At 38.1% G+C, this 22,242-nt stretch overlaps 2 protein-coding genes across 5 annotated transcripts in view; one reads left to right on the top strand and one right to left on the bottom strand.

Annotated features, from left to right (window-relative positions):
* Nucleotides 1-22,242, top strand: part of LOC311081602 (protein NLRC3-like) — a 649,618-nt gene that overhangs the window by 342,755 nt on the left and 284,621 nt on the right. The gene's annotated exons all lie outside the window — the stretch shown is intronic.
* Nucleotides 9,123-20,484, bottom strand: LOC311081609 (uncharacterized protein). Of its 3 annotated transcripts, none has more exons than XM_084112177.1 (4): nt 20,421-20,484; nt 19,906-20,121; nt 17,840-17,879; nt 9,123-10,770 (listed from the first exon to the last, which is right to left on the bottom strand). In XM_084112177.1, exon 4 carries the CDS (start codon nt 10,763-10,765, stop codon nt 9,536-9,538), a length of 1,230 nt encoding a protein of 409 aa, XP_083968303.1. In that variant the 5' UTR covers nt 10,766-10,770; nt 17,840-17,879; nt 19,906-20,121; nt 20,421-20,484; the 3' UTR covers nt 9,123-9,535. The 3 variants fall into 3 exon arrangements, with proteins under 3 accessions (XP_083968303.1, XP_083968302.1, XP_083968301.1); XM_084112176.1 differs by having other exon boundaries at nt 17,840-17,876; XM_084112175.1 differs by lacking the exon at nt 17,840-17,879.

The raw sequence follows: 22,242 nt of genomic DNA, 5'->3' as shown, positions 1-22,242 counted from the left end.
TTGGTGTGTGTGTGTGTGTGTGTGTGTGTCTGCTGATTTCCACAGTCACTGTTCCCAAGACCAGGAATGACTTCCTTCAATGTAAGTCACTAAGAAAACGAGCAGAGAAACTCACTGAGTGTGTTCATGTTCTTCCGGTAGAAGCTGAAAGAAAACATGACAGAACAGTTCTAGAGTTGATCATGTAAATGATGATTAAACTACTAAGTTTAACTGACACTGATGATTTATTGAACATGAAGAGTTCAGCTACATTACACACACACACACACACTCTCTCTCTCTCTCTCTCTCTCTCTCTCTCTCTCTCTCTCTCTCTCTCTCTCTCTCTCTCTCTCTCTCACACACACACACACACACTCTCTCTCTCTCTCTCTCACACACACACACTTCTGATGATCTGTTGTGATCAAGCGGCAACATTCTGATCTGAAAAATTAAGCCTACCCGGAAGTGCGAAAAACTGCAATACATCGAAAATCCGCTAGAGGGAGGTCCCAAAAGGGAGCAAATGTCCATAGCCCCCATGTTAAAATGTCCATTTTCACAGCATAAATTCATGTTTTTACAGGTTGGTCCCATGGACTTTTATTTATTTATTTTCGATAGGTTCCGAGTGCCTGACAACTGTGAGGGGGGTGAATTTTTTTCTAACTCGTTAGTTTAGATCGTATTTAGATACGATCTAAATTCCACTCGGCTGCGCCGAGTGGAATTCCTGAAATTTGACGTCTCGGCCATGATCTGACACAACACATCATACCACCTCTGTATCCTTTCTGAACATTTGTATTGAAATATCGTACATAAAATGGGTTGCTATGCTATAAGATTTTTAAAGATGGCGCCGCCCATACCCCCCATAAACGGCCTCAAAACTGTTCTTCAGAAAGACTATGGGTGATGTCACAGACGCTTTGTCCATATTTTTTACAGTCTATGGTTTACTCACTCTATACCCTCTCCAGGGTGCTGGAGGGTTCGTGGGAGTTTGCCCAACCAGTCCACATGTGCTTTGTGGATTTGGAGAAGGCATTCGACCATGTCCTCGCGGCGTCCTGTGGAGGGTGCTCTGGGAGTATGGGGTCAGGGGCCCTTTCCTAAGGGCTGTCCGGTCCCTGTACGACCGGAGCAGGAGCTTGGTTCGCATTGCCGGCAATAAGTCAGACTGTTTTCCCGTGCATGTTGGACTTCGGCAGGGCTGCCCTTTGTCGCCGGTTCTGTTGATAATTTTTATGGACAGAATTTCTAGGCGCAGCCAGGGGCCGGAGGGTGTCAGGTTTGGGGACCACACGATTTCGTCTCTGCTTTTTGCGGATGATGTTGTCATGCTGGCCCCATCAGACCAGGACCTTCAGCGTTCACTGGGGCGGTTTGCAGCCGAGTGTGAATCGGCTGGGAATGAGAATCAGCACCTCCAAAATCCGAGGCCATGGTTCTCAGTCGGAAAAGGGTGGCTTGCCCACAAAATTAAGGTGTAAAGATGAATCCAGTAACTTACTTGTGCGTCTCTTATCTTTTGTCATAGTCCAATAACGCTCGCTGGTTTCGAACGCATAACGCTGACGAACAAGATAATCAAGGAATCAGTCACAGTGTGGGACGATGCGGCTGTTGTACATGGATCTGGTTCAGCTCCTTACATTGATGCTTCTGGCTTAAAAGCCATTTCCGACCCATCACACACACACAGACACACACTCCTCTCGTCTCAGCGCTCATGCTGGCGACACACCACAAGATATTCGGGCCAGTCTCTCTCGTTCCCACAATCCTAAATCAAGTCCTGATTATCTTGGTGGTTCTGCAGATTATTATCAGGTTTTCCTTTGGTGTGAGGTGTGTTCAGACGGACCGAACCTGAACTTGTAATCTTGTATTGTACGCATTTCTGACACATTTCCAGAACACATTCATAATTATTAAGTAACTATTTTGAAAAATATCTCTATTTTAGGATTTTAGTTTTTTTCTTAAGTTGTCAGTTTTGTAGCAGATAATATTTATCATTTTTGTGATGTCAAAAGGTGTTGAACAATCTTCTGTAATGGACGAAACTATTTTATTACTTAAAAAAAAAAAACTATTGTTCACTTCTCCATTTATTGCACTTTAAACAATGTAAACAGAAACATTGAAGGACTTCTTCATTTTGTATATGGAATTCAGTGACAATGTATAAAGTGTCTTAACAATGACAACATTTTTGTTCAATGTTACAAAACATTAAAACTGTATGATCTGACACTTCTAAAACATGCTTTTATTTTTAAAGAAAATGTAAGAAAACAAATCTCCATTTAATTTTCAATACATAGGCAAGAACAGAACTTTAAAAACTTTTGAACAATGATTATAAAAATGAAAAACAGTTTCTTGTAAATTATGAAGTGACCATGAAGAAAATGACAGAACAACATCGATCTGCTCAACATTGTGAACTCTATCACACCTTAAATGTGAACATTTTGTCATTACTTACAGCTTTTTCAAACCTGTATGAATTACTTTATTTTGCTGTCTGGTTACTGACATTCTTCTAAATATCTTCTCTTGTGTTGAACAGAAGAAAGAAACTCATACAGGTTTGGAACAACTGAGGGTAAGTAATTAGAAAATTTTAATTTTTGGTGGTGAACACTCACTTTATGAGGTCCACATAAACCTCGTCCAGTGGATTTATTGGTGTGTTTAATTTTCTTAAAAGCTTCCTCCAGAGTTGCTCACGCTCTTGCCACCTTTGCCTGATCACATGTTAAATGAAACGTCTGACCAGAACAGTTTCAGATGAATATAAAGTTCAATGAACAGCATTAACTTGTATTTATTAAATTTATTAAAGGCCCATGACATGCTGCTTTTTGGATGCTTTATATTGGCCTTAGTGGTCCCCTTATACTGTATCTGAAGTCTCTTTCCCGAAATTCAGCCTTGGTGCAGAATTACAGACGTGCCATTTCTGTGTCTGTAGCTTTAAATGCTAATGAGGAGGAGAGAGGCGGGGCCAGGTGGAGGGTGGGGGTGTGGCTTGACCAGCTTGCGGCCACGGTACCATGCGCTAAGTCGTTCAGGCTTTCCAGATTGACCCAGAATCTGATCCGGATGGAGAAGCACCAGATGTTGCAACTCAGCGGCTACAGCAGGACGTCTCCGAATGGTTAGTTTAAAATATTGTGTCTGGATCCGACCTCTAGTTCATAAACGCCAGAGGAGAACTGGCCGCCGACTGAGCCTGGGTTCTCCCAAGGTTTTTTTTTTTCTCCATTAGGTCACCTGATGGAGTTTTTCGGTTCCTTGCCACTGTTGCCTTTGGCTTGCTCAGTTGGGGATATTTGGGGATATTTAATGTAATTAATCAATCAACAATACTATTGATCAGCATTATCAAACGTGGACGTTTTCCACTAGAAACAAACATTGATGTATTATTTTAATTTAATACTGTGAAGCTGCTTTGATACAATTTGTATTGTGAAAAGCGCTATATAAATAAACTTGACTTGACTTGATACGGTACTTTAGTTGGATTGTTTATGTATGCTGTTACAGTTATCATCATGTAGCTAATGCTAGCCTATGTTGTTGGCTTTTCATGTTGCTCTGATTTGCTATAGTTCTAAAGCTGTATTAGCATCTATATCAGTAATCTTTGTAGGTCGGCTCATTTTTTAATGATAAAGTTCTCCATGACCACATATATTGAAGTCATGTTACACATAAACCGTGATTTACTCCTGAAGATTTACCTCTACTCAACACCTGCTGGTCCCCTCTGTCATATATATATCAGCTATAGACACTAACCAGCGCCACTATATTAGTCAGACCTCTGCCATTTTCACATCTACCTTTTCGGACAGGTGCTGTTGTGATGAAGGAACTAAAAAAATACTTTTGTGTTCATTTGTACAGCCAAACACTGAGTGTCTGCCATGCTTCACTCGTTTGCAAGCCATGATGTCTCTCGAGGAAAAACCAATATCGCGCTGCCCGGTCGTAGCTCATTTTCTCATGGACGGGCAAAGCAGAGAAAGGGGAGGTAACCTTTCCCCGTATGACATCATCAGAGATGGGAAAAGTACTCACTTCCCGTACTCAAGTAGAAGTACAGATACTTGTGTTAAAAAATACTCTGGTAAAAGTAGAAGTACTGTTAAACTTATTTACTCAAGTAAAAGTAACAAAGTACAGGCTTGGAAATCTACTTAAAGTTTAAAAGTAAAAGTAGCCTTGCGAATGACAAACATTTTTTATGCAAAGCTACCTGGACCACACAAATGTTACTAGAGTGCAAGCTGAGAAACTGAAGTGGATATGGAGAAAAGGTTCTTTATATGCCATTGCCTACATTTTAAAGGAATACTCCACCGTCTTTTCATATTAAACTATGTTATTCCCTAAACTAAGACGAGTTGATACATACCTCTCTCGTCTCAGTGCGTGCACTCAATCGCTCTGGCGCGCGGCGAAACTTTGTTCACTCAGTTCATTCAATACGGGCCAAGCAGAGAAGCTACTAAACACCTCCACGTTTTCCCTATTTAAACACAGTTACTCGCGTAGTGTAACTCGACCTAGGACGGTGACACAAAACAAAACGTTGCGCTTTTCTAAGCGTGTAAAATGGATAACTATATTGTATGGCGGAATACCATAGCAAGTGCTTGTAAGCACTTCGTCTTGGCGGAGTAATATCTTCACCAGAGGGAGCGGGGGCCGGTGAGAGGATTTTTCACGAGTGAAGATATTACTCCGCCAAGTCGAAGTGCTTACAAGCACTTGCTATGGTATTCCGCCATACAATATAGTTATCCATTTTACACGCTTAGAAAAGCGCAACGTTTTGTTTTGTGTCACCGTCCTAGGTCGAGTTACACTACGCGAGTAACTGTGTTTAAATAGGGAAAAGGTGGAGGTGTTTGGTAGCTTCTCTGCTTGGCCCGTATTGAATGAACTGAGTGAACAAAGTTTCGCCGAGCGCCAGAGCGATTGAGTGCACGCACTGAGATGAGAGAGGTATGTATCAACTCGTCTTAGTTAAGGGAATAACATAGTTTAATATGAAAAGACGGTGGAGTATTCCTTTAAACGGATGTCTGCCAATAGGCCTAAAACATTACATATATGATTATTGTGACAGCGACAGGGATAAGAAGATTCTGACTGAGTAGCAAGATATGAATTCAGTTGTGATTCTGTGAGAATTCACAGATCCAGTTTCTCTTTTTTAATCTTCCCCTTAACATTTAAAGGAATCTACATGTATGTGTGTGTGTGCTCAAATATGGCTTCTGGAAAGCAAATAAAGGATAACATATGAATTACTAAACAGACATTAATTAAGAAGTTCCCCATACTTTTAGAGTTACAACTAACAACCACTATACAGCAGCATATAAGAAATGAACTGACAGCTAGTAAATCTTTGAACATGGAGTGCTAATAATAATAAATGTAATATGTCAGGCTCACAATTTAAAAGTTGGAGAAATTACAAATTCAATGTGCATTGTATTGAAATTTTTTTTATTGATATTTCAATAGACAATAGACATCCAGCAAAAGAAAAATGGCAAGTGATGAATGCCCTCAAATCAAATGTGCATCGAATTGTCCTGAATCCCTTCAAGAACTTGGGAGCAACTTGGGTATACAGACCTTCTGTATAGTGTAACGTGTGTCATAACGTAGGACAGTGAGTGAGTGAAAAAACGTGTGTGTGTGTCTGGGATGGACAGGGAGAGAGTGATCAAATGTACAGTATACCTCAAAGTCTGTGTATGCTTAATGTTGGGTGAAACCAAATTCAGTAATTACTCTCCCTCATGTTGTTCCAACCCCGTAAGACTTTCGTTCATCTTCGGAACACAAATTAAGATAGTTTTGATTAAATCTGAGAGCTGGATCACTCCTCCATAGGCTTCTAAGGGTTTGAAACTTGCTGGCCCAGAAAATGCATTAAAGACATCGTTAATATAGTCCAAGTGACTCCAGTGGCTCAATCTTAAGTTTATCAAGCGACGAGAATACTTTTTGTGCGCAAAAAAACAAACAAACGACTTTATTCCACTATTCATTTCCTTCTCTCTGGGCCTCGAGTGAGTTCACGTAGTGAAACAGCGCAGCGCTTCTGTGTTGTGTGTCACACGCATCACACACATGACCAGCGACGCCAATAGTGAGCCTACGTGGCTTGGTTTACACCTATCGCCATTTCTAGCCACTGGGGGACCAAAGGCAAGCAGTCCCTCCAGGATTTCGCGATGTTGCGATCGCAACTATTAACGCAACTTCAACAAATCCCTGTGAATTCAGTGCGACTTGCAATTTTGACCAATCACCAAAACTTTTCAGCAACTTTGACCAATCATCGTGGTCTCCAGAAAAGCGCTGTCCACTTTCCTCACGCAACGAGCGACTCACTATCCTCACACAGCGGGCGATTCACTCACCTCACACAACGAGCGACTCATAAAAATGACCCATATAGTCATTTTTAAGTCACTACATGGCTTTTACCAATCAAATTGACTAGTATCAACAAAAAATATTTTTTCCCACTGCAGAGAAAACAGAATCTGCATCAGATGTGGCATTTATAAAAATGTGAATATGCAAAACAAGAATAAAACACATTGTTTGGCCACTTTAAAATAAACACCCGTAAACTTTTGTGGATTTTATCAATTATCTTTAAAATAGAATATTCTAAAAAAGTGACATTTCCATTTTTGCTGATTCACATTGGTATCAAAATAGGTAAAACACATTTCAAAGTTACATACAACATTATGTTTTGCAGCTAGGCGAGCATTATAACGTGTTACAAAGTGAGCACATTTGTCTCTGAAGTAAAGGCTGGACTACAATAGAGCAGGGGTGCGTTTCCCGAAAGCATCGTTGGCCAACTATGGTCGCAAGTTCATCGCAATGTCCATTTAACTCTATTGGTAACGAGGGAACTTGCGACCATAGTTGGCTAACGATGCTTTCGGGAAACGCACCCCAGATGGTGAACAGTGTTTTCTGTGGGACATGGTAAGTCCCTTTGGGGTGGACTTTGGGCTTTTTCACTTTGTAAACCTCTAACATGCACAAAAAAATATATATAACACAATAAAGGAAAGGGAAAAAGCCAAAAAGCATAGTATGAGCACTTTAAAGGGATACTTCAGGATTAAGGATTAAGCTTTGTATCAGTAGAAAACCTGTAGTATTTTCAAATTACCATGCTTCCCTCCCTCATATCCCCCTGAGACGAGAGATGTATGTATTTTTTGTCTGTAAAAAATCCTTCGATGACGCAAAAATCATCATTTCAGAGGATTTTTTGGCCAAAGGCTAAAAACTACAGCCAGTAGTAGGGGCTGTCCAGCATGTTTTCAACCCGCCCATAGAGGGTGGGATCTCACTCACATAATGTACAAATAGTGTCAGCCATCTTTTTTTGGAAGCTAAGCTAGCAGGCTCTTGTTCTGTGGAAAAGGCAGAGTAGTAGGGGTTACCATCCTCTTTTTCCCAGACATGTCCGGCCATCAAGATTGTACAAAATGTCCGGGATTCGGCTTTTGTTTTCTGCAGTCGTCATTCATTGTTTACATGCACACCTTTTGTTTCAATCTAACTGAATTCATTCCGATTGGTGAATCTGAATGTAGTGTTTACATGAACGCTAAACAAGTGATCGGTTGATGTGCGTTTTAACATTGCTAAGAAAATTCTTGCTCCTCCGTGAGAGATACGAGTGCGTCTCACAGGTGTCGCTCATCAGTAATCACGCCACCGGCCTCGTGTCGTTCTCCCGCGGCCCTCAGTCTCGTCCTCCTCGCCACAGTAAACATGATGAATGGCGACTGTAGAACGCAAAAGCCGGACATTTTTGGCGATCTCGAAATCCCGGGCAGACTTGTCAGAGACTCACTAGTAGATAGCCTTGTTGTTTAGCTGAGCTCTCTTACCGGTAGGGTCATGGCTTGAGAGTGGCCTTGTAGGGCAGCGAAGCAAGTGCATTCTGGGAGATGTTGTCTTTCATCCACATGAGCCACAAATACATTTTCTGGCTTTTCTCAGTCTAGAAGGCTCCAAATTCAAAAATAATTTCACATTTCTACTACACAAATGACCCATTTTAAATACACATTACATTACACCTAGTCATGGTAACCAAAGACCCTTCTTGCCCTTGTTGCGGGAATGGGACAACAGATCCCAGAGTGAGTTTTTAAATATTATTTAACTACAACAAATAATTGTGTCTGATTTGTCTCAGTCGTTACAGACCTATAAGGCACTAAACGGTTTAGCTCCTGTGTATTTAACTGATATTCTGTCCCCCTACAATCCATCACACTCTTTAAGGTCACAAAACTCTGGGCTTCTGGTAGTACCTAGAATATCAAAGTCCACAAAGGAGGGAGAGCGTTTTCACATTTCACATAATACTATCATAATAAAAATCCTGAGAATACCTCAGTGCTGGTTTGTTTCACTTCGAGGAGCAACGGATCCAGCTGAGGAATAGGTAGCTAAGTTTCTTTTTTCCTCTTATATGTTTTGTTCTAATCGCAATATGCAATAATGTCTGTAAACCGCAAAAAGACTTAAAATATAAAGATGAGTAAAAATCGACTGAAATATGTTTAAATAAAATGTCTTCGTATAAGCAACGTATTAAACTGCAAATTAACATTCATATGCTAATATATCATAAAAACAATGTTACAGACAAAATATGATTGTTTAGACAAGATTTTGTTGATTAGTTTTGGATAGATTATAAAGTTTTTTTTACTATAAAAAGACTACTGTAAAATTAAATAAGCTTTTGTTTGCCAATTTCTGCTCATGTTAAATATATAGTATGTGATGTTTTGTCAAAAATAAAGTAGGTATATTGAATTATCAACTAAGATGTTATTATAGTGTTTGTCCCAATATTCAAATTAATGAATATTAATTCATTCTCGTGTTACGCTACACTTTTGTGCTTCATCAAGAACCAATGGGAATCATTCTTGTGTTATGCTACACTTTTGAGCTCAATCAAGAACCAATGAGGTTCATTCTGTTCATCACATAAAAGCGATCGAGTCTCTTTAGAAAATACATACCAAACCACTTGATTCAAATAGATTAGTTTAACGAGCTCTTTATGAAGTTTTCAAAGCAACAAAAAGGTAGAAGCAGATACATATTTTCTGATGCCATCTTAAATTGCTGAGCCAGTTAAGCTTTAGAGCATTTTCCAAAACACACACAAAAAGAAAATAAATAGGGCCCCAAATCTGCATAACTTGTCATATTTAATTTTTTTTTCTAATTCTTTTCTCACTGAGGTACATTACAATTATTTTCAGAATGAGTTGGCAATTGACATTTCAAGTCTCTTTGATTTATCTGAAACCTTTTTTCATACTGAAGACACGTGTAAGGGCTCACTCATGTGTGAACTCTGAGGTAATGTTGTTATTAGTAGTGAATTCTCATGTGGCAATTAAGTCTAACATTAAATCTGAAACTCTCTCCGCACTGTTGGCTATGGCTTCTCTCCAGTGTGAATTTTCATGTGGCCTTTAAGGATTACTTTATTGGCGAAGCCCTTTCCACACAATTTGCAGGTAAAAGGCTTCTCTCCGGTGTGAATTCTCATGTGGACTTTAAGGCTTCTGTTTTGAGTGAATGTTTTTCCACACAATTTGCAGGTAAAAGGCTTCTCTGCAGTGTGGATTCTCATGTGTCTATTAAGTGTTCCCTTTCCTGTGAAACCTTTTCCACACTGTTGGCAGGTAAAAGGCCTCTCTCCAGTGTGAATTCTCATGTGGCCTTTAAGGTTTCCATTATGATTGAAACCTTTTCCACACTGTTGGCAGGTGAACGGCTTCTCTCCAGTGTGAATTCTCATGTGGCCTTTAAGGTGTCCTTTATCAGCGAAGCCCTTTCCACACTGTTGGCAGGTGTAAGGCCTCTCTCCAGTGTGAGTTCTCATGTGTTTTTTAAGGTTTCCATTATGATTGAAACCTTTTCCACACTGTTGGCAGGTGAACGGCTTCTCTCCAGTGTGAATTTTCATGTGGACTTTAAATTTTTCGTGTTCAGTGAAACCTTTTCCACACTGTTGGCAGGTGTAAGGCTTCTCTCCAGTGTGAATTCTCATGTGGCTTTTAAGATTCCATTTTTTAGTGAAACTCTTTCCACAATTTAGGCAGGTGTAAGGCCTCTCTCCAGTGTGAATTCTCATGTGTTTTTTAAGGTTTCCATTTTGATTGAAACCTTTCCCACACTGTTGGCAGGTGAACGGCTTCTCTCCAGTATGAATTCTCATGTGGCTTCTAAGGTGTCCTTTTACAGAGAAACTCTTTCCACACTGTTGGCAGGTGAACGGCTTCTCTCCAGTGTGAATTCTCATGTGGACTTTAAATTTTTCATGTTCAGTGAAACCTTTTCCACACTGTTGGCAGGTGTAAGGCTTCTCTAGAGTGTGAAATCTCATGTGGACTTTAAGATTCCATTTTTCAGTGAAACTCTTTCCACAATTTTGGCAGGTGTAAGGCCTCTCTCCAGTGTGAGTTCTCATGTGCTTTTTAAGGTTTCCATTATGATTGAAACTCTTTCCACACTGAGAGCAGGTGAAAGGTCTAGTTCCTGTCTTCTGACCTCTTTTTAGTGTGGAAGTCTTTTTAGTCTGCGAGCAACTTAAAGATTTTTCTTCAGTTAGGTCTTCATGATCTTTTCCATTCAATACTTGACTTTCTATTTTCAGCAGCATCAGGCCTAAGGTGAACAGAGACAAATACAAGTTAACTCCAGTTTAATGGCATTAAACGACACATATAGCAACATTTATACCTATGGTTCACAAAGTGGTCCCATACTTCCCCCACTCATTTTACAGGTCCCTCACCACCCCAATCAAATACAATGTAGTCTAATTGTTTATAATAATGTGGATTATTACCATTTTAAATTGAAAATCATTCATTAAATTGGTCAAAATAGACAGTAAAGACATTTATACCATTATAAAAACCATTATAAAAAGGATTTCGGTTTCAAATAAATGCTTTTCTACAGTTTCTGTTCATCAAAGAATCCTGTTAAAAATAAATAAATAAAATCACTTCCAGAGTACATCATAATATTTCATAAGAAGAAAGGATTCTTCGGGCGTACGTACTAGGGATGTCCCGATCCGATCCACGTCATCGGTATCATGCCGATACTGGCCCAGAACGCTAGATCGGAGATCGGAGGGGAGAAAAAAATATGATCCGATACCTAGGGGTGGAACGGTAGGCCTACATGTATTCGTATTGAACCGAAACAGTACGTGCGTCACGGTTCAGTGCATTGATTTACACAGAGAATACACGGTATAAAAAATGAATAAAACTCGCGTGCACATTAACTAATGTAATGCGGAACTACTGTTAGATACGCGCATAGACATATGCGGGTTCTTTAGGGACACCTAATCTAGCCCCGCCTTAGCTCTGAACGCGCGTCTATTTCGCATCAAACGCTTGGCGCGTCCTATTCGCTTTGGACGAGCGAATGGATTCAAAATGTTCAAGCGTCGAACTAGACGCGAATTTGATGCTCTATTCGCGTTTGGTGTGAACGCAGCATAATGAACAGACTGCGATGTCAAGATTGCAATGCTGGTGTGCGTGTGTGTGTGTGTGTGTGTGTGTCAGAGAGAGAGAGAGAGGCACAGGCGCGATCGAACAGTGGAAACATAAAAACATACTCCATTTTGTTCAACATCATTAAAACTGCAAAGCCTACTTATATTTGTATAAAACACAACACTGTGCTTTTGTCAAACTGTAACCTACAACTGTTACACAGCTGTTTAAAGCAACAATTATCTCATCTTTTGGACAATCATCATATTGCATTGGTATTCATTTCTTGTCCTAAAACAGAGCACTAATCTGTTTATTTAAGTTACACATTCTACATTGATTAAAAAAGAAAATCAAATGTGTTTAAATGGTAGTATTATTTTACACAGAAATAAATTATTTATAATTCAGATGAGAATAAAGTTAAAGTTAATTAAAATTTTAAGAAATCAAATATATTGATCTGAAATATAGCAAATTAATTTTAAATTAATTCAGGTACAATTAACAAACATATCTCAAGGTCTTTGAATCCACGATCCGATTCCAGAACGATTCTTTATCTACAGCACATCCGGTGCAATGAAGCCTGTGAATGTCCTTGTAACTCGCTTCAACCTTTCCGAACTTTATGAAAGATTATTTTACGGAAAGTTCGAGTAGTGTATGTGTGTGAATTGGAAGCAAGCAGATTACGGGTGTTTCTAAAGCAAACTCAGCGTCATCGCGCATCTGGTTAAAAACTAAGCTCAGAATCGTTTCTGAAATTCTCCGAATCGATCCAGAATCGTTGAAGAGAGAATCGCAATGCATCGATTTTTTTCTCCCACCCCTAATCGGTATCGTATCGGAAGTGAAAAAGTGGTATCGGGACATCCCTAGTACGTACGCGCTCAGAAAAAGTGCATCATGTCAGAACAGAACGCCAATGAAATGTTTACCCGGCAAAGCTTTACAGCACAAGCAAATAATGAACTTCTGTGATTGCGAATAAGTGCAGTGTCCTGTGAGTGTAACTCTACCGCTGCAAAGTAACGTCACTGACATGAAGCCGCAACTGAGACCTGCAGTGACGGATTAACCCCCTGGGGTCGACAATCGTGTTTTCACATAGCAGCAAAATAAACTCTGTCATTTATGGTCATACAGACTTAAGAAATATGAAAAAATAAACTGTTAAATGTCAAATTTTTTATGTGTCCACTTACAAGCGAAAAAATAGATTGTGTTTTTGTAAAATAAAGAAAATAAACAGGGTGTGCTTTCTGCCTGTCCGTCTCGGTGAACTTTTTTTTGGAGCACGTCTCTAAACTTAAAACTCAGCGAATACTATGCACCCAAGCATGAGCAATATATCTTTATAATCATTCAAGTGTGTACTTTTAAATTATCTAATTCAAAACTAAATCAAATATTCTCTGTTTATGTAATCTGTATGAAAAGAGAGAGATGTCAGTCGTTCTCATCTCAGCTCATTATTTTTAATGTGATCCCACCCACGGAGAGCGCGCGCTATTCAAACGCAAATGATCTGAGGCGATCCACGCAAACCTGTGAACACCCCCATATCAGCTCAAGAAAACACATCAAGTTTAATCAGATCATTGTACTTGTTTACACCGTCTCGCAGCGCTGTGAGGAATAATACTATCGTAATAATAATGAAAAATGTACCTCAGAAGTGCTGGTATTTCGAGAAGCAACAGATCCAGCTGAGCTGAGGAATACTGTAGTAAGTTTTTTTTCATTCTCAAGTGAATCGCGTTTCTGTGTGTGTGTGAATGAATGAACGGCAGAGATGTGCACTGTTTACCACAACTCGCAAAAAGACGGTTTAAATTTGAATCGCGTTTCTGTGTGTGAATGAATGATCCGCTTTTAGCAAACTGTATTGCTATACTGAGATGAGTAAAAATCGACTGAAATATGTTGAAATAAAATGCATTTGTATAAGCAACGTATTAAACTGCAAATTACCATTTATATTCCCTATAATAAAAACCATAGACATATGTTACAGACATATGAAAGACAACATTTCGTTGACTAGTTTTGGATAGATTATAAATTTTTACTGTAAAATATCTACCACCTCAAATAAGCTTTTGTTTGCCAATTTTTGCTCATATGTTAAATATAGTATGTTTTGTCAAAAATAAAGTAATCAAATAATAATAATAATGTTATTATAGTGTTTGTTCCAATGTAGGCTATATTCAAAGTAATGAATCCTTAACTTTGAAATATGTATGATAAAATGTATACTTTAGTTTTTACAAAGAAAGATTACACTTGAATTGTTGTTGTAATTGTAACCTTTTTAATAAAAAAAAAATATTTACAAGGTAGATGTAAACAAACTATTAAAAGGTAAATATAAGCCTTTTCTTTAAATAATTTTTATTGTGTTTTATTAGTGACAAATTTGGGGAGAGGATACATATTCCAAAACTGAAAATAAAGTATGAGAATTAACTGCACAATTACTAGACATGTTTTCCTTGGATGTTATACAATTTGCAAGCACAATTTGTGGAAAAATATATTATTTGATTATTTGATTATAAAAATGAAAACATGTACATACATGTTGCTCACATATTATGGAAGCCCTGTTTGTGCTAAATAGAGTGTAATTACACCTTTGCCATTAATGTGTTTATAAGCAACTGAAAAAAGCACAAATGTCAGGGCATGTCAAAACATCTCAAGGACCCCAAAAACACCTCAGACCCCAGAGGGTTAAATGACAGCTGCTGTCAGTCTCTAAAATGGAGAGTGACTCACAAGGTCGCAAGACGACAAGTTTTATCGAGTTGACGTCAATAGCGCGCGCTCTCTTAAAGCATCTAATCACTTTGATCAACTGCTGAGTTATCACTCTAAAACAGAGTGTACCCCCCGCAGGCGCCACCTAGCTGCGAAATAAATAATCATAATATTTTTCAAAAATATTACCTTGATCAACTTAAAGGTGGGGTATGTGATTTGGAAAATGGCTGGCAGGTTTTGAAAATACACAACTCAAATGGTCCTACCTTCTTTCCTTTGACTCCACCCATTCGAAGAACATGGACATGGATGGGGGGAGGGGGGTATGGTACGACCGTTTGATTGACACACTTACTGTCCAATGATTCTAGGTGGTCTTGGAAATGATTGGCTGGAGTTTTTCGAGTCCTGCCCGTTCCACAGATGATTAAATTGCTTAATTTTCATTTCAGTGCTTCTAACTCAGTGGCTGTAAGTGGGTTAGGAATAGGATTTCAAGTGATTTTGAAAAAATGGCCAAAAAAGAGAATCACATACCCCACCTTTAAAATAGGTGTTATTTGAAAGCTTAGAATCTGAAATTTATAATGAATGTAGCCAATTTGATAAACTCCTAAGTAGTGTTGAGTTATTTGCTGATAAATAGAAAAATGTTTTCATAATTTATAAACTACTTTTTTGTATTACGTACTGCAATATGTCAAATACATCATACAGCTCAGATAGTCCTGTCATATGTCATTTGAAAGGTCTCAATGAGTAGAATACAACAAGCATAATTGTTTCAGGCTTTTTACTAAACCTTGAGCAAGGTTTTTGTAAAAGAAGGCCTTCAAGAGACCCATATGAAAACCATATATGGATGCTGAATTTTAGACACATTTCCGCTCGTAACTTCAAGAAATATGCTCCGATTGAGGAAAATGACATCATTTACAGCAGATGCTTACAATTAAAATCCAAACTCAACATAATCCATCACTCAGAACTAAAGATATTCCCCATGGAGTTCTAACAACAAAAAAATCCACAGACTCATGTAGCCAAGCAAGGTAGCTTAGACTTGGCCTTTTTACTCGTATCTTCATAAAACATACATTGATCATGAAAAATGGCACAACGTTATTTACAGCAGCAGCTCACGATTAAAAAGAGCCCAAACTCAGTATATTCCATCAATCAGATCTAAAGATATTCCTCATGGCGTTCTAACACAGAAAATACCACAGACACACCTAGCCAAGTATATACTGAAGCACTCGCGTTTGGTTTTCGCTCATAACTTCACAAAGCATGCACAGATTGTAGAAAACTGTACATCATTATTTTCAGCAGACTATCACGATTAAAAAGAGCCCAAACTCAGCATAATCCATCACTCAGATCTAAAGATATTCCTAATGGAGTTATTACACACGAACCCCCACAGGCGCACACAGAGCCTTGAATATAGATGTAGCACTTATGTCGCGTTTTAACTCATAACTCAATGAAGCATGCATAAATTGTGGAAAATTGCACATCATTATTTTCAAGAGATTGTTAAGATACTCACCATAACCCATCACTCGGATCTAAAGATATTCCTCATAGACTTCTTTTTTTTGTGTAAATCTTTTTATTGGAGAATCAAGGGTGTTACATTTTACAGGAAGTGAAACAGTTCTCCAGTTTCGTTTTATCTTAAACAACTAAAACCTAATACAAACCCCCCCAAAAAGAAGAGAAAACACCAGTTGGTTAACAGGGCTTTAAACTCACAGTTTCACAATTGTCAGTCAGGCTACTCCGTTCCCACCACATTAAGGTAATTGACCATTGATTTGAATAAACATATAGAAAAAATAAAAAAGGAAACAGAGATTCCTCATAGACTTTTAACACATGAAGTTGCACAGGCGCACCAATGAAGTAGCAGTAGCAGTGATGCTATGTTGTTTTGATGTGACGTTTCAGCCCATAACTCAATGAAACAAGCATGGATTGTGTGTGTGTGTGTGTGTGTGTGTGTGTGTGTATCACACACACATGTTTATCAGTTTTAAAACATGTTTATCAGTTTTATGTGATTTACAGGAAAATAAGTCTGTTAACTACATTTAAGAAGGCAACTCTAAAATTATAGGGAAAAAAATGAGATCATCATTTACAAAAACTCAAAAGAAATGCAAATACTTTGTTTCTAAACACTTTAATTACTAAGTACTTAGAACTAAAAACTGTTAAACATGTTAAGGAAATTAATTAATTTTAAGATTTTTTAAGGCTATGGCCAATTCATCTAGATGAAGAAAAACTAAAATCACTATTAAAATTTTTATATAAATTTGTGTACACAACATCCTTAAACGTACAGTATGTAATTTTTTTCGCCGCTAGGGGTCGCTAACCTCTTACAATAACAAAGGTGTAGTTTGATGACGCAACATTTGCTAAGAACTATGGATCTTGTCGTCAACATCAAGCCGACCGATCTAATAATGGTTATGGGTGAGTAAATACATCGATGCTTTTATCATGACTGTGATATGAAGCAGGTCGACTCGGGATTGCTAAGAGACAGCTATCAGCTCCACACACGACGCGAGTCCCGCGGATATAAAAGGAATATGGACATTTCATTCTACTGAACTACACACAAGTGCAGAATTACAACTCACAGGTCAGTTTATTAGACAAATTAAACTTGTGAGGTAACGCAGTGCTGTTTCACTTGGTCTAACATTACACTATCACACTAAACTGCATTTGAATGTGTTGAAATTTATGTTATTCTATGTGTTAGTTTGTCTGTATGAGACTAGCAGTAAGCTAGATCAACATTAGAATAACATACTGATCATATTCTAACATTTTATCATTGTTGAACTATATAACATTGATTAGTTTTATGTAAATGTGCTCACCTGTTTAATAAAGTACATGTAGGAGCGGTCGAAGTCTCGGACGTGGAGCTCTCATTTATATACTGTCTATGGGAGCTCTCGACATCCCGAAAACACCACGCTGATATTGGTTCTCGTTTTAGTTAATCCTTTTTTATCCAAAGTCTGCTTGCCATGGTCCATAATGTTTGAACGAAACAACAACAGCGTGCAAATAGACATTGCGAACTACACAGTTGTCCACGTCTGTCGCCTTGGTTACTATCAGAGGGCTTTGGTTGCTATGGCAGTACGAGCGGAAACCAGGGAAAACGCGGATATGACGCCATTGACGGTGACAAAACGGAAATAAAGAAACGGGACGTGTCTTCGAATTAAATTACAAATTTCTCCTGGTTTGAAAGTTGTTGGAAACAGTCGGGATAATGTAATTACACAACTAAAAAAAATATATAACATATAGTGATTTTTGCTATTTTTAAAGCAAAAAAAGTGACATATTGTGCCTTTAAAGGGATACTCCACTTCAAAATGAAAATTCTGTCATCATATACTCACCCTCATGTTGTCTCAGTCCTTTATGAATTTCTTTCTTCTGCTGAACAGAAAGGAAGATATTTAGAAGAATTCAGTAACCAGTAGGGCTGTAATCAACCAAAGAAAATCTTGGTCGACTGAAGTCCTGAAATTTTCGACTAAAAATCGACTAAAAAAAAGTTAGCTGCGCACTGTGCGCAGTACTTGGTAGCCTTGTTGTCCGCCTAAATGAATTATAAATAAACATAAAAAACTAGTAGGCTGTTTGCAGTATATTAAATCGTTTTTGACCTAATTATTTTGCACTGAAATGAGTCTGACACACGAGTCTGTCGGCTCTGCAGCGTTGCATCACGTGCATCTGCGCGCAATATCATAGCCTATGATTTCTGAAAATAGTACTATGTTGTCAACTAGTGATATCATCACAAGAACTTTTGAGGAATATGCAACATAATTTAGACAATTGTTTTTGTCATATGTATTATTATAACTGACAGACATGTCATTTCACTGCAGCTGAGCTCGCACAGAGCGAGGCTGAACATAGGAGCTCAGCTTCGCGGCTGACACACGAATAGACTATTAACTTAAAGCTTTTACTCTTAAACACAAAAGGCACGTCCACTATAATAAAAAAAGAATGTTTATTAAACAAACCAGATCAAGTAATAATATTCAGCAAACCTTCTAGTAGCCTACTTTCTTCAATCTCTCTTCTCCAGTGGGTCGGGCTAATCCAAAAGAAGTGAAAACAAGGGGGGTGTTCTGAAGACAGACTGTTACCTGTGAAACAGGGGTGCTCTGAAAACACCCCCATTAGCAATTAGTGCTTTCCACCTGATGAAATGAACGCGGCAAAAAAATAGACTGTAAAAAATAGGTAAAAACTGATGAAATGAACGCGGCAAAAAATCGATCAATCAGAATTTTGGTCGAGCAAGAACGTATCGACCAAATAATCGACTAATCGACTGGGAGAATACAGCCCTAGTAACCAGACAGTTTCTAGTCTCATTGACTTACATAGTAGGCCTATATTTTTTTCCTACTATGGAAGTCAATGAGACCAGAAACTGTCTGGTTACTGAATTCTTCTAAATATCTTCCTTTCTGTTCAGCAGAAGAAAGAAATTCATACAGGTTTGAAACAACATGAGGGTGAGTATATGATGACAGAATTTTCATTTTAAAGTTGAGTATCCCTTTAAAGGAGAACTTGGTAGCTTGTTTAACTTAATAAAACTGTCTAGAAATCATTTGGATGGTTAAACAACCTGTTCTGGTGATATTGGTGACTTTCCCCGCTCCCCCCAGCGTTCCCAGGTGGAAAACCAACCTTGCAACTTGGGGACTACCGTCCCGGCAAGACAGAAATTGGAAGTCTCGCGAGAACGAGCGCGAAACACAAATTGCTTTACGGCAATTCGACATAAACACACACGCATGTATGATGTATTACCCACCTCGGTAGACATAGCTCCACACGATACAGTTGGCTTTCTCCGATCATAACAAACGCACATGAGCAGCGGTAGAGAGGGGGAGGAGGCCGCCGCAAGTGAGTTTTTTATGACTGTGTTGTGAAATATACGCCCCACAGCTGTAGGGGGAGCTCGTGGGGAAAACATGCGACAACAAAAGGGAAAATCAGCGAAGAAGTGACTAGAGAAAATCAGCGAAGAAGAGACTAGAGTTCGCTAGCGTTGCCGAGTTCTCCTTAAAGTTGTTTGAACAATGTTTGAACAATTGCAACAGGTAGCCTAGGCTATTATTTTTTTTTGCATTTTAAAATTGGCCTGTCGAAAATCCTTATACGTCATTGACCCAAATCAGTTTTTTTAAGTAGCCTATATATATTTTTTATGAGTAATATAATTTAATCTAAAAAAAAATTATGAAAAATACATTTGTCTAGTCATGTGATCTCAACATGTCTGTCCACATGAGGCAACCCACACCATTTCAAATAAAACTACTTTAACTTTAATTAGGACACTCTTCAAAAATATATCACTCATTTCTGTAGAGCTGGACATTTCAATAAGGATCAAATGACTGAGATCAGCTTTGAGAATGAAACTGACCTGTTTGTTCCTCAGTTTCTTCTTGTTTCACACTGAATGTTTCTTCAATCTTGAAGTCTTCAATCTCCTCTTTAATAAACGTCATCTTTATATCTTCACTCTCCTCTTTTATAAAAGCCATCTTTATATCTTCACTCTCCTCTTTTATAAAAGCCATCTTTATAACAGAGTGTAACATGGATCTCAGCCGCTTCACCAGGAGTTTTTCTGTTTGTCCTATTTAAGATGAGAATAATTAACAGAAAGAAAAACACTCAAAACTAAATCCCTGAGTGTGTGTCAATCAGATCTAGTTCAGTAGTTCAGTTCACTGGTAAGAGTCAGTCAGAGAGAGAGAGTTAATGAACTTAATGATCTGATTAGACTAAAAACACTCTAAACTAGCATTAGAAGCTGATTAGTAAAAGTTATCATTATGTTAGATAAAGCTTTAAATTGTTACATTCAACAATCAAACATTCATTTAACCGTTCTTGTTAAAACTATGAAATTGCGTGAATAGTTTGCACACAAACCTTTCTTCTTCAGCCGAATCACAACAGATGCAGCGCAGCCTTATGACGTCATACCAACAGACCAAAATAAAAGTCCTCTTCACACGCTTTTTGTGTGTGTGTGTGTGTGTGTGTGTGTGTGTGTGTGTGTGTGTGTGTGTGTGTGTGTGGGTGGGTGGTGGGGTTACTAGTTATCTTTGTCCCAGGGACCCCAGACAATAACATTTAATTTTGTAACAGAATAATAGTTTTTTTTTTTTTTACAAATGTAATTTTACACTATTTATTAATGTTTTTACTCAACATTTCTGCAGTTTTGGGAAGATTTATGATATATTTTAAATTTCTTTAAATAAATAAATATTTATTTAAATAGGCTTTTTACAAAAAACTGCATTTTACGTAAAATTCACTTTATAAAAGACCCATATTTCTAACTTTCATTCATGGGGATAATATGGATAATTTTACATGGTTTAGTGTCAAATTTTTGCCCATGTTTTGTAAAATGTAGTTTTAAAAGTAAAAAATGATAATTTTAGCTACTAGATGGCTATAGAGCTCCACTATATGCTATTTGACTAACTAAAAGTTATCTTTTCACAAGTTTTTCCAGTTGGATTCATATCTAAATATTATGAAATCACAGAATCAAACCTGAAAAAGATAAAAGTAGAATTTTTAGAGTTTATCATTTATTTCAATCTTCTTTTCATATAATTGTACAAATGTACAATTCTACACTTCCGTTACTAACTGTAACAGAACAGATATGTACAGTTATTATATATTGAGTACAAATACATGACATGAACAACAAAATGCAATGAAGTGAACAGCATAACAAATAAGCAAATAAAGCAGAAACTTCTGTCTCTTTCTCTCTCTGTGTATGTGTGTGTGTGTGTTCACATTATCAATGTGTCAGTGTCACCAAATTTATTTTTGAGGTGGTTCCGCATTTTGGACTATTTTATGTGACAAAGTATTAGAGAGCAGTTTTCATAGTCTCACACATGTATTACTCTGTCTGTCTGTGTGTGTGTGTATGATAATTCTGATTTTGATGATGAATTTTGTATATTTACATTTAAAATTTACATTTACATTGATAACCAGAGGGTTAAACTCAAATAAATACAAAGCAGTACCAAAAAGCATGTTGACTACTTGAACATAAATTTTGCTCTCCTTTCTTTCTGGCCAGCAAATTTCTCAATGACTCTCTGATTAAAGTCAGTCATCTCAGTGACAAGTCTCTTTTCCATGGACAGCAATGCCAGTGCATTCAGCCTCTCCTGGGTCATTGTGTTTCTGAGAAAAGTTTTGATTCTTTTCAAGGTTGAAAAGCACCTCTCAGCTTCAGCCGTGGTCATGGGTGTGGTAATGAGAACTTTTAGGAGAGTCACAGTTTCGGAAAAGACTTCTTCAAGGTTATTCTCCATAAATAGCTGGAATAGGTCCACAGCACCACGGCAGGCTTTGAACTCTTCCTTGCTGTAGATGAGACTGAGCTCTGTCTTCAGCTTGCTTCCACTGAGCATCGGGTACGCTTTCATGGTGCTGCTCAATACATCTTCAGGAAAGGTATCCTTGTATTCATCAAACCTGTCCCCCTGCAACAAGGTGGCACAGACAAGGTGGCCTGTGAAGGAGAAATGCTCCCTAGTGTGTCCCAGGATGGTGTCACAGACCTGTAGAGACAATTATAAACAAGTAATAAAAACTCGTTGAGTGTTTTAGCGCAATTTTCTGACCTCATGGGATCACAACACTAAGAGATAGTAAATCTTTTCCTGGATTTTTTTTGTGCGTTCCCGAGATTAGACCTTCCTTAACATAA

The sequence above is a fragment of the Abramis brama genome (assembly GCF_963993115.1).
Source record: "Abramis brama genome assembly, chromosome: 4".
Lineage (NCBI taxonomy): Eukaryota > Metazoa > Chordata > Actinopteri > Cypriniformes > Leuciscidae > Abramis > Abramis brama.
Note: the sequence above shows the minus strand (reverse complement) of the source record. Positions and strands in the feature narration are given on the sequence as shown.